The 12,156-nt window shown below is 44.2% G+C and overlaps 1 protein-coding gene across 2 annotated transcripts in view; it reads left to right on the top strand.

Moving 5' to 3' along the window:
- Window positions 1-7,872, top strand: part of RYBP (RING1 and YY1 binding protein) — a 42,041-nt gene extending 34,169 nt beyond the window's left edge. For both annotated transcript variants that reach the window (XM_015641379.3, XM_015641378.1), the window contains one exon: window positions 3,868-7,872. In XM_015641379.3, coding sequence (XP_015496865.1) covers window positions 3,868-4,120 — 253 coding nt within the window. In that variant the 3' untranslated portion in view covers window positions 4,121-7,872. The remainder of the gene's footprint in view (window positions 1-3,867) is intronic.
- Window positions 7,873-12,156: the final 4,284 nt, after the last annotated feature.

Here is a 12,156-nt window from a genome sequence, read left to right as displayed (position 1 = left end):
AGCACTTGAACAGTGCTGGTGAGGACAGATTTAGGCTTTGGAAATATTAATTCTGTTGTCCAATCTGTTTTCATTTCTCTGCTAAAATGATTGTATTGTCAGTTGGGTAGTAATGCTTTTGGCTGTAGACAAAGTGGAGGAAAAACATTAACCAGCAAAGAATGGTATCAAATTCTTATCATCGCTTGATAGCAGTAACAAAGGTTACTTTTTTACTTCCTTATCTGTAATTCAGTCACTGTAATTGTCAAGATAATTTTCCAAGTATACAGGAACTAAGTATACATGAACAGATTTGCTGGGATCTTGCTATCAACAAAAAGCACAAATGACTGGTTTGACATTTGTCTAAGTTTGAAATGGGCCTATAGAGAGAGGTTTATTCCTAGTCTTCCCTGTACTGTTCTTCCATTTTTTAAATCAAAAATTCAGCACCACAGAACAGTTTTCGTATTATTGAACCTGAGAGCTCCAAGAGGAAGAACTGAACTGGGTGTTTTGCCTGTGTGGGCTGTATAAGAATTGCATCTCTCTTTAAAATGTGCTGTAATAGGTATTTTATAGTGAAGCCACGTGAACTGAGGCAGTATTAGCTGCAAACACTTGTAAAGCACATGGGAAATATGGTTGGCACTACTGTTGGCATTCAAGTTGGCAAGGTATGACTGCAGAAAAATCTTGGTTCGGAAGTTTTTAAATAATAGCATGAAAATCTTTGAAAAGAGGGAATATCCTTTTGCCCAGTAACCCACTGGAATGTAGTGAGGGCAGTGTGGAATCTGCTGTGCTACAAGGCTGAGCTGTTTGCAGGGATTTCTCTTAACCAGAAACCCCCAAAGAGTGAAGCGTTTGTTCTCGATTTGATTACAGACAGACAGCTTTATTGCAATGACTCTTTTCTTGTCCTGTTCTTCTTTAAATGGTACTTATTTTGAGCCTTAGGATGCAGGAGACTTGATGTACTTGACTAATGACATAATATTAAATTGAGAGATTACATCAAATAATTGTTTTTACTCATTAAAGGAGTCACTCTGTCTACTGCAAAGTCTTTTAGTTCATGTTTTGTGGCAAGCTTTTGCCAGGTCTAATTAAGTCTTAATAGTACCAGGTCTAGGTGGGTATTTTAAAAAGATACCTCATCTCCTTTACTACTTGAACTGTCTTTTTAAGTGTTTTGTTTAGTGTTTAGGAACTTTGCTGGCAATTCACTGTTCTCAGGAGTGCTGTCAAAAGTCTTTTTCTGATTTTTACAGAATTATAAGGTTATTTTCATGCCCAGATTCTTAACAGTTGTTTTGGGTTTTTTTGTAAATTGTTTTTTAGGGCTCTCTGGATTTTTAAGAAATTCTGTTTAAGCTTCTTGGACACCATGGCTGTTTCTGACGAAATATCTCGGTTTATACCATGCCTTCCTGTGTACTTTCAGATTGAATGTTTTGAAACACCTCACTTATTTGGCCATAAAACTTCCTTGCTATAAACATGAAGCATTGGGGTGTTTAATTTTGCAAAATAACATGAGTGGGCCGATTGCTTTCTTCTATAAGAAGTAAAAATTGTAGGCATGTGCTGAGGAGATTGGTGGTTTCCATCTGTGCTTAATCAGCTCTTTGTACGGGGGAAACCCTGAAGACCTTGCAGAGCAATGGTTGGGAGGCTCAGTTCTAAAAGTGATAATGTGAATGTTTGTGAGTGGGGCTGTGGGGAAATCCTGCACCTCAGCCCTTCTGTGTTACTTTGTCATGGCATTTAAAGATGCATGGGCAGTTCCATTTTTTTCTTTTTTCAAACTAATTACAACTCTCAGAGCTGCCTTTTAACAAGCAATAGCCAGAGTTCTTGTCCAACCTTGTAGCAAGGAGGAGGCAGCAAGCTCTGTTGCAGTATCTGGGACAGCATTTTGGCTCTTTCTGAGTACAAGAGGAAACAAATGACTGAGGCAAATTACAGGAAGAGCTGGGTTTCCTAGAGGAACTCGGGGCTTGGGGAGGAAAATACGTCCTCATACTACGCTTCCGGGAACGCCGGCGGCCGTGCGGGGGATCTGCTGGGACGGTACAGAAACACCAGCAGAAACCTCAAAACCTGCTGAGCCAGCTGGCCTTTCTTGTAAGCCACAAACGAGGTGGCATCATTTCATCTCCCCGTGGTTATGTGTGCAGCTTGGCAGCTCCTGCCAGTGTGTCTGTACAGCGTGGGCGCCTCTCCCTGCCCTGGAGATGCCCCGGGAATCCAGAGCGCGGCTCCGGGCTTGGAAAGGCTGCTCCTGGAGAGAAGAGGCTGCTGCAAGTAGGAGTTTTACTGAGTGTTAGCCCAGTGCAGCAATGTTTTTTGGGTTTTTTTTTTTGTTTGTTTTTGTTTGCATTTTCTGTCTATTAAAAATGCTTTTCCTATGGTACTTGTTAAAATTTGCAGCAGCCTCCTTTGTTAGATAAGAAAATACTATTTTTGGTGCGGTAACTTCATTTTTGGTGAGGAAGTTTGCAGAAATACAATTGTTCTATTTTGGAAGCTGTACATCCATCCCAAATGCATTTTTCTGTTCTGTCTGATTCTGGAATACCACTTAGATAACTGCTGCTTAAGGACTTTCTCCTTACTAGCTTACCACTGCAAGCCATTGAGTATTCATGGCAGGTAGAAAATGAGCTTAATTCCCTCTTTTTCTGTTTTACTGCACTAGCCTTGTTTGCTGCAAGTGAGGAGGAGAAAAGGCAGAGTGGTTTAAAAGCTGGAGCTTGATCCCAAAGTAAACCAACCTTCTTTCCATCCCTCTCAATAAGGCAGCTCTCAGCAAGCTGCTTTTCACTGATGTATAAAGACTCTCCTTTTTAATTTCCCTATTGGGAATATTCTGCTGCTTAAGCCTGACCCTTAATTAGGAGCAAAAGCTGTAAATTACAGCAGTCACTGCAGCTGACTTGGAATTTGCTGGTAGCTGGAGGAGTGTCCAAGGCTTGTTGAAGCAGAGCTTTGGACCAGCCCATGAAATGTGCTTGAATGTCAGCTTCCTAGAGCTTCGACCCTTATTAGCTACATTACTAATTGAATGATAGCACAGCATGCAAATTACCAAGATAATCCTGAGCAATAAATACCAGTGGGTTCTTTTCAGGTGGTTTGTATTTTCTTTCCCCCCCTTTTTCTTTTTCCCCTAACCAAAAGCTCTGGCTGAAAAAAATACCGTTGTACATTCTGGATTTTATTTACAATAGCTTCGATTCCAGAGGGAACATTTTGAGCTATTTTATCCATAGGCTGATTGGGCATCTGATTTGTATAAGCTGAAAGCAGCTGAAAGAGAAGCCAAGTTGTCCCAGTGCCTGTGTTGTTTGCAGCTGCAGAGTTCCAACATGGGAATGAAAGCGCCGTGGCCGAATGCTTTCATGTGGTTTTGTATTGCAGAGTCACAGCCTTGTCTCATAACATCAGGGCACATGATGAGATGGTGAATTTAGATAAGAGAACTCTTTCATCTGCCCCTTGGGGAGTAGATCCTTCGCTCTGTCTGGCTCCTGTCCGCTTGGCTCTGCTGTGCCGTCCTCCTTTCTGGCAGGGTTGGATAGGGAGAAGCCTGCAAGGGACTCCCTGTGCAGAGCTCTGTGAGACAGGCTGTTCTCTGGGGCTGAGTGTGCTCCACAGCCCTCAGAGGCACAGGGAGCCTGCCTGGCACAGGCAGCAGGTCACACCTTCATCCTGTGCTCTGCAGCTCTGCCTGCCCGGGTTCTCCTCCCAGCCACTGCCATCTGCACAGGCGAGGGAACTCGAGTCACACAGAGTTTGTTTTCAAATGCTTTTCCTAATAAACTTTCCCTTTCTCCCTTATTTTTATCCTTTTAATAAATGTTTTCTCATTCATTTTAGACCCAGACTGAAAAATGTGGACAGAAGTACCGCACAGCAGCTGGCAGTCACAGTGGGAAATGTCACAGTAATTATCACAGACTTTAAAGAAAAGACTCGCTCTTCATCCACATCATCTTCTACAGTGACCTCCAGTGCAGGATCAGAACAACAGAATCAGAGCAGCTCGGGCTCTGAGAGCACAGACAAGGGCTCGTCCCGTTCCTCCACACCCAAGGGAGACATGTCGGCAGTCAACGACGAATCTTTCTGAAAAATTGCACATGGAGTTGTGGAAACTATGAATCAGGGTATGAAATTCAAACACTCCACCTGCCCACGCTGTTCAAATCCTGGAGAGCCTCTTCTGTGCTTGAACACACTTTCTTGGACATCGACCTCTTACTGATGCAGCCAGGATAATTTCTGCTTGCCGTGGGCATCTGGCCACCAAGGAATTTCTCACCCTAGCGATTACTCTTGACACTTTTATGTATTCCATTGTTTTATATGATTTTCCTAACAATCATTTATAATTGGATGTGCTCCTGAATCTACTTTTTTATAATATCTGCTGTGCACAATTTTCCATGAACATGACAACTTTTTGTTTTGGGGTAGGGAGCGGGTGGGGTGGGAAGGGGGCTTTATTTATTGCATTCACAAACTCCATCCTCTTTCAACATATCCTTTTTAAGTTCAGTTCTTCTTCCAGTTATACTGTGTACTATCAGTTTTGATATAAATTATATATAAATATATATATAAATAAATATATATAAAGGGTTATTTGAAACCAATACATGGAAACGCTGGTGCTTGAAACACTGTGAAGTGATAAAACAAAATAATTGAACAGTTCAAGATCTGGGACAGTCCCCTTCTGTGAAAGTACTGAAACTGAAATGGAACTGGTCTTAGGTGAAAAGTGTTCCTGAAGGTTTGAACCTGGATGGGACCTGTTCTCTCTATTGTTCCTTCCCCGTTTCTTCCCTAAGCAATGGTTAAAGTGTACTGGACACAGGTTTGATCGTTACAGCTTGGGATCTGAGATAGAGAGGGTTGCTCCAGGTAGCTGGTGTTTCCCTAGAGTGGCTCAGGTTGCTGATGTGCAGGTCCATGCCCAGCTGGAGCAGAAGGATTCCCAGCCACACTGCTGGTGTTACCCCACGGGTCTGTGCGCTTGGTACCGCGAGCACGGCTGCTCCGTGCACAGCCAGTCCCACACGTCTTGGTGGTGTTGATGAATTCCAGCAGCCTCAGTGCCTGAGGTAACAAGAGCTGGAGTGGTGCTGTGGGTTGCAGCAGGGAGCCTGGGACCAATCCTGAGTTCAGGAACCGAGCTGGTGCTCGCTCCGGCTGCGTGTGGGTCGGTGCTTGTCAGCCCTGTTCCATCTATCCTATCCATGCTGTTGGGGTGGCTCTTGTCCTTGTAGTCCATCTGTATCCCTAGAGTGATCTCTGAACAGCATTTTGTCCAGTGATGGGCTTGTCAGCGTTTGGACACTTGGGAGTCTCCTGCTGTGGGAGCAAAAATAGGGAAAAGTTTTCATGCTGGCAAGTGAGCGACGTGTGGCTCATGCTCATGACCAGCATCTCCTTCTTTCTTACTCTAAAGCTATTCAGACTATAATTTCTTTTCCTGGCCTGTTAGTGTTGCTTTACAGTTTACCTTCCATGCATTATCCTGCTAAAACACTCGGCTGAAGAGGTGAAACAAACTTTTTTTTAAAGAAGCAAAACATACCCCAGTCCTCTTTGGCTTTTCATCTTTATTTAGTGGCCCCAGGGTGCTTTGCAGTAATTTCAGGCTCAGAGGCTGTGGCTTCATCTGACATCAAATGCATAACTTTTGGGCATGATGAAAGAGGGCCACATTTTGACAACTTTGTGCCTGCTTGTTATATTGTGAATTATTTGCTTGGCAAGAGAAATTTCTCTTTGTGGAGGCAACCGATTTAAGATTTCTTTTAAAATCTGTGTGGTTTTGAGTAGCAGACGTAGGTTCCTTTCACACTGGCGACAGAAATGTGTGAGTAAGGGATCTGGTAGAGCCCCTGCTTGAAGGCATGTGCAGTGGCAGTGCCTTGGCAGCAGTGGTTTTGTTCTGAATATGTTAACACGGGCACCCCAACTTGATTCTGCTTATATTCACAGTATAGGCTGTCTTTTGTAAGCATTTTTAAAAGTATTAAAGAACCAAAGGAAAACAGATGCTTCCTATGAGCATCACGACAATTTATTATACATAGTTTTAAATACTATGAATATCTCAATCCACATTTTAACATTAGTGGGATATTGCAAAGACATTCCTTTTCCAGTTTTTACTATTCCTTTAAGGGTCTCAGGGAGGGTAAACTGGTCAGCCATATTTATTTATTTTACTGAAATGTATTGGAATAATTTTTTAAGAGAGAATTTTTGAAGATGCCCCTGAACTTGTATATTTTGCACTGCTTTATAAATGATCCATTATCAATTAGGCTTGCGTGCATCTCGGCCGCGATCCAGCCAAGAGCGTGAGCGAGTGGCAGGTCCTGCTGGCCTCAGCAGGGCTCCTTCTGGTGCTTCAAGTCAAACCACGTGCTCACCTTCTTCGTTGGATCTGGGAATTTGTGCAAAAAAAAATATAAAAAAAAAATAGCATTGTGTGTACCAGGAAATTGCTTCTTTTTCAAGTGAAACTAGACCTGTAGATCAGTTAAAAAGCTTTAACGCCGTACCCAGCTACTCATGGTAAAGTGGGTAACATCTGTCCCTTTGGCGTGCCTCCTTGATGAAGTAGCTTGCTATAAACAGATGGGAAAATTTCTTTGGAACGAGTGACCTGTAACTCTGCAATCAGTTAGGAAGTGCTAGCTAAGCATTGAACCCCCCAGCCTCACCCGTAGCTGTTGTGTTGTGGCTTTGAAGGACAGCGTTTGCTTTCACACTCGATTTCGGAAGTTGGCGTTCCTGCGGCACCGCGGGTGGGGTTCCCTCCGCGCCGTGGCTGTGGGCCAGCCCGCCCTTGGTGGGGAAGGTGTTCCAGAAGCAAACCAAGCAAACACTAGTGTAGGGAAGGACCAGATTCACGGTGTTCAGTGGCACAGAACGCAGGTAAGTGAAGCACAGTGTTACGATGGCGAAGTTTCGACTCTTACACAGACACACACACACACAGACACCGACACAGCTTGCCTGACTCGCTCAGTTGACGTAGTTCTGCAAAGGAAAGGTGACAGCGTTTTACACCACCAGGCTATTTATTTCAATTGGAACTTTGCTTCAAATTGGACAGATCCAAAATTTGGCAGCAGCTTCTGTGAGTTTATTTCCACTGAGATGTTTTCACCTGCCTTACCAAGATCATTCTCAGTCTACTTTTTTAAGCTCTACCATAAACTTAAATTATTGAAAATTTATTAATTGCTGACTATATAATAACCTTTGCTTGTATGTAACCGAATGGTTTTAAGAGCCAACATTTAGAGTATGACAATGGAGCTGAACAGTTTTTAATGCGCAAGCAGTTCTGTTCTTGTGTATGACTTGTAACCTTAATTTACTGTGTAAAGATGGTTACATTATTTCCTTAGCTTTGTTTGTTGGAGACAAATATAGAATGCTTGTTTAAGTATGTCAAAACATAATCTTATCTTGTGGATTTTTATGTTAATGTATTATACGAGCTCTATTTTTCATTTGCCCAGAAAGACAGCTTGTATAACGCTTCTGAAAGTTTTTCCGCTCTGTAAAGTCTTTAGAGCTGACAGTCCTGTTAGGTTTGTTTTAATCTTCATGCTAAAGTGTCAATGGTGGTTTTGTGAACTGGTCAGAAATTCACAGGTCTTAAATGTTTTTGGGAAATTTATATTGGACACTGCTCTTTGTCTAGCAAATAAAAGATGTTAATATATTCCTGTTACTGGCATGTGCACGACTGTTATTAGAAGCCACTTTATCATTTTCCTGCTTTAAATAGAAATGTCTATTTATGAATTCTGCTTGTAGTTTTTTCACAAATAAAATAGTAAAATTTAATTATATCTGAAAGCTCTCTTTTTTGGGAGATGCCAGTATTCAGAAAAAGTGGAGAGTCCTGTTGTTGGAGCAGCTCCTCAGCGTGTCCGGCTCCTTCCTGAGCCACTGCTCGAGCACCCACTTCTGCAAACACAGGTTGTGCCCGTGGAGAGCCTCAGGCAAGTGAGAAAATCCAGTTTGTTCCCTGGGACTCAGGACTTGGGGACACTTTGTGGCAGATGTGTCTGCAGAATTTGGGTTTCTGGTCCCTGGAAATAATAATTTTTCCCCTTTCTGTAGCTGCAGGAGGGACGAAGCTTAGTGCAGAGGATTTAGTGAGAGCCCTTGGGAGTTCCTTCGCTAACAAAGTCCCAGGAGTAAATTTAATAAAATGTAATTGAGAGTCTAATTGTATTTTTATAGCATAAAAATACTGATATTTTGCAAGCAGTGTTTTGGTCCTCTGCCTAGGAAACGAGGTGCTATGAATTACTGTGCTCTTTCTAGTTTGAGTTTCCCCTCCACCACCCGAGATGGGAGATGTGTGATGTAACTGTTCAAATATGAAGCCGAAATTCGAAAACAAAGCAATGGATAAAATGCCAAGGGGACAGAATCTTTTTCCTGAGAATAGGAGGGTAGTTCCTAAATGAAAAAGCATTTGGATACTTTTAGGTATGCTGGGGGAAGTGTGTGTTACAAATAGAGGTCGCTTTAGAAAACCCCATGTGCAAACAGACGCTTGAATGCTTTTAACCTCAGTTGGAAGCGATTCAGGTGCCTTTGTGCCAAGAATGAGAAGAAACAGGAAAGGTAGTGGTTGTTCTACAGATGTGAAAAGTGCTTGCTTGGCATGCTGAGGGCTGAGCAGAGGAACAGTCCTTGCCTTGAAGAGTTTACAGTCCCTGTCCTCAACCTGTGACCGGCCAAAGGCGCCAGAGCCACCGTGGGGGCAAAGCCTAAGAGCTGCAGGGAGAGGAGGAGGAGGCTGCATCTTCATCACCTTTATACTTGAATGGAGCCAGCAAAAAACTTCATGGCAGTGTTGTCTCTCTCAGAGCCTGCCCAGCCACCCCTCTGCTGGGATTTCAGGAATTTCCATGGTCTGGAAATTCCTTGCCTTGGAGCCATGAGAGCCAAGGGCCACCTGCGATGCTGGAGCTGCAGCTGTCCCCACCACTGGCTGTCACTGGGTGAAGATGATGCAGAGCCACACTCAGGGATCTGTGGATTCCTCCAGGATGCACAAGTTCAGATTCAGGCTGGTGGCTTGCCTGGCAGCAGCTGGATGGATTCCTACAGCCCCACTTGGTTGTTTTCAAGGTAAACCTGAGTCTATACTGCTTTAAACAGAGCAGAGCTGTGAAACCTCACTTGTGATTCACAAATGGATCAGGTTAAAAGAAAACCAGAACAAAGTGAGCTGGAGAAGCAGCAGGATCTGGAAGGAAGAGGGAGACTGGCTGCATTTTGTAACACCTGGATGCCCTCATGGCTTTTGTAGCTGTAACAAGGAGAGGGAAATGTTAGATCTTTCTGCCTGCCTTTCTCTCTGCTGTTCCTTGAATATTTACGTGCCCAAGTCTTGCTTGCCGTTGCTCCTGCTGTCAGCAGACACAGTGAGGCTTGTTTGCTGTTTTCCCTTACGATGATGGATTGCTTGATATTTGTATGGAGCCTTTTTCCAGACAGGGTTGGGGCTGATGCTGATTCCAGCTGAACCCATCTAATAGGAAGACACTGGAAACTTCAGCCCTGTTTTCTCATTGCTTATTCTCAGCAGAGAAAAACCTACATGCAGAGAACACCAATAACATCAAAAGCTGTTTCAGAATTTCCTAATCAAAGCACTTCACACCGCTGCAATTATCCCACTTGCAGAACTTCCCCATGGCAGAGCACAGAAGCCTGTGACAGTGAAGAGCACTCTGTGCCTGACTCTGGTCTGCAGTTAGTATTGAGAGTAAAGGTAAAAATGCTGTTTTCCTGCAGCCAGTGCTGCACATCTCTGGATTGCCTGCAGTCCCCTGTTGTTGCTCAGACAGGGATCACTCTTTGCACAGCAGGAACTGATCTGGCAGCCCCAGCAGGAAGCACGGAAGGCACGAGCCAGTTGTGCTTCCTAGATGAGGAATCAAGAAACAAATACTCCCTTGTTCTCCTCTGTCTCCATACAAAAAAAAAGGAAAAAGAAAATAGAGAGATATTGCTCTCCACCATGACTGTTTATTATTCCCAGGATACTGGAATTTCATTGCTTTCTAACATTCTTAATTTTTTCCAACTTCTTTCCCTTCATCGTTAGTTGTCAAAAGTGTTCTGACATCCTTAAGAGGCTGTTCCACTTCCCCCCTTCTCCAAAACCATTCTGAGAGGGACTGAAAATGGCACAGTAGCAACTAGAGAGTCCCAGTGTGAGAATCCCTGCAGCTCCACATCCCTGTCTTGGCAATCCTCCCCTTCCTCCTGCCAGCAGGTGAGGCAGAGGCATCCAAAGCTGATATTCCCTTAAATACTGTGAAATTCCCAGTGTAATACACATTGATAACAGCACATCAAAAGGTTTTTAGGAAGCCTTTTAATTGGCCACAGCTACTGGAGCTGGACAGAGTTTGAGGGGGGAGATCTGAAGTGTTTAAGCTGTTTCTCTCAAGTGTTGGAAAAAAAAAACAAGTCTGGAAGCTGAATTTGGGTACAGAATATCCCTGTGAGCAGGAGGAGGCTGGAATGCTGTAGGAAGAGCACACAGTGGCCCAGGTAAGTAGAATGGCAATGGATAAAGCTGATTTTTGTTCCTCCTCATGCTGTGCTGTCTGATTCATGTTGCCCAGGAGGTGTGGTGTGGAGTTGGCAGCAGGAGTTCTCCATGTTTGTGTGTGTATTTTAGGAGGGTTTAAAGCTCACAGTCAAACCACTGAAATTTTAGTTATGCCTTCACCCAGGTATTGATACCTATATAATACATACAAGCTATAATCTTAAATATAGATGTTGTATTTTTACATAGGTTGTAGAGATATTCTATGGGACTGGCTAAAGGTGCAGTGAAGTTTAGAAGCACAACTTGTCAAAAGTTGTCTCTGACAGGGATTTATTCTTTTTCTGACTCTCTGGAGGAATCACCAGCATAAGCCAAGAGTAAATAGGGCCAACAATCCCTCCCACCCCTTCTGGGTGGTTGTTACAGTCTTACTCTGAAAATTGGCTTCCATAGCAAGTAGGCTGTCCCTATTCATATGCTTTACTTCCCTGTGGGGTTTGTAAAAATAAGATGAAGAAAGGGCAGGAAAAAAGTAGCTTTCCATTAAATTAATTGCTTTCTGATCCAAGAAAGACAAAAACATGGAGCAGCAGAATAAACTGGTTAGGCTCAAGGCTGATGCTACTCTCTGGGTGAGTTAATTTATTTATACATCCAGATTTTTTTCAGAGTTTTGAAGAGACATCCATCAGTCTTGAGCCTCCCAATGGCTTTGGAAGAGGCTTCACAGATGGAGAAGCTGCCCCACAGCCAGGGGAAGTGTGTGTGCCTCTGCCCAGGAGCAAACAACTCGTACCTTTCAACCTTTCTCATATGCACATGTCCCTTTTCTTCATTCCCAGCAAGGAAAATCCTCTGAAATCTCAAAATCTCTCTGCTCAGCCTTTGTGAGAGGTCGAGGCTTTGGCTGAGAGCTAGGGCTGCATCCAGGCTTTAACAGAGCTGACAGCAGAGCCTGCAGAAGCCTGGCAGCATCCCTGCCTGCCCATCCCTGCTCGCCACCAGCAGACAGGGGATGGAAATTCGGATTATGTATTTAGCCGCTCCTATTGTTCTCCTTATTCAACCCGAGTTCTGTCGGTGTGAAGTTAAGGAAGGAAAATGTGGACTGGAGTTGAGGAAGCGTTCCCTGGGAAAGGAATAGGTGATTGCTGGGGGCGGGATTGCTGCGGGATGTGATGGTGTGACAGCCTCCGCCAGGGACCGACCTGCGAGCGGCTGTGCCACAATGGCACGGGGAGAATGAGTGATGGGAACCTCCCCTGACTGCTGAGCTGCCGAATTGTGATGACACTCAGAGCAGGAGAAAGCCTGCCGGGGGGCGGGAGAGCCTGACAGGGGCGCCAGGTTTGGGGGATTGTGTGCAGGCTGATGTCTCTGACTCAGCCCTGGCTGCTGTCTGTGTTGGCTGCCTCCACCGTCTCACTCACCCCAGGAGAGTCTGCCACCCCCCTGCCATCCCCTGCCACCCCAATGCCAGAGAAAAAGACACATTTCATCAGCCTATTTATCTAATGAATCCCCTGGGTCTGTGGGGAAAGGTG

This window comes from Parus major, chromosome 12 (genome assembly GCF_001522545.3).
Source record: "Parus major isolate Abel chromosome 12, Parus_major1.1, whole genome shotgun sequence".
Taxonomy (NCBI): Eukaryota; Metazoa; Chordata; class Aves; order Passeriformes; family Paridae; genus Parus; species Parus major.
The sequence above is the reverse complement of the archived record's forward strand: the minus strand, read 5'-3'. Positions and strand labels throughout refer to the sequence as shown.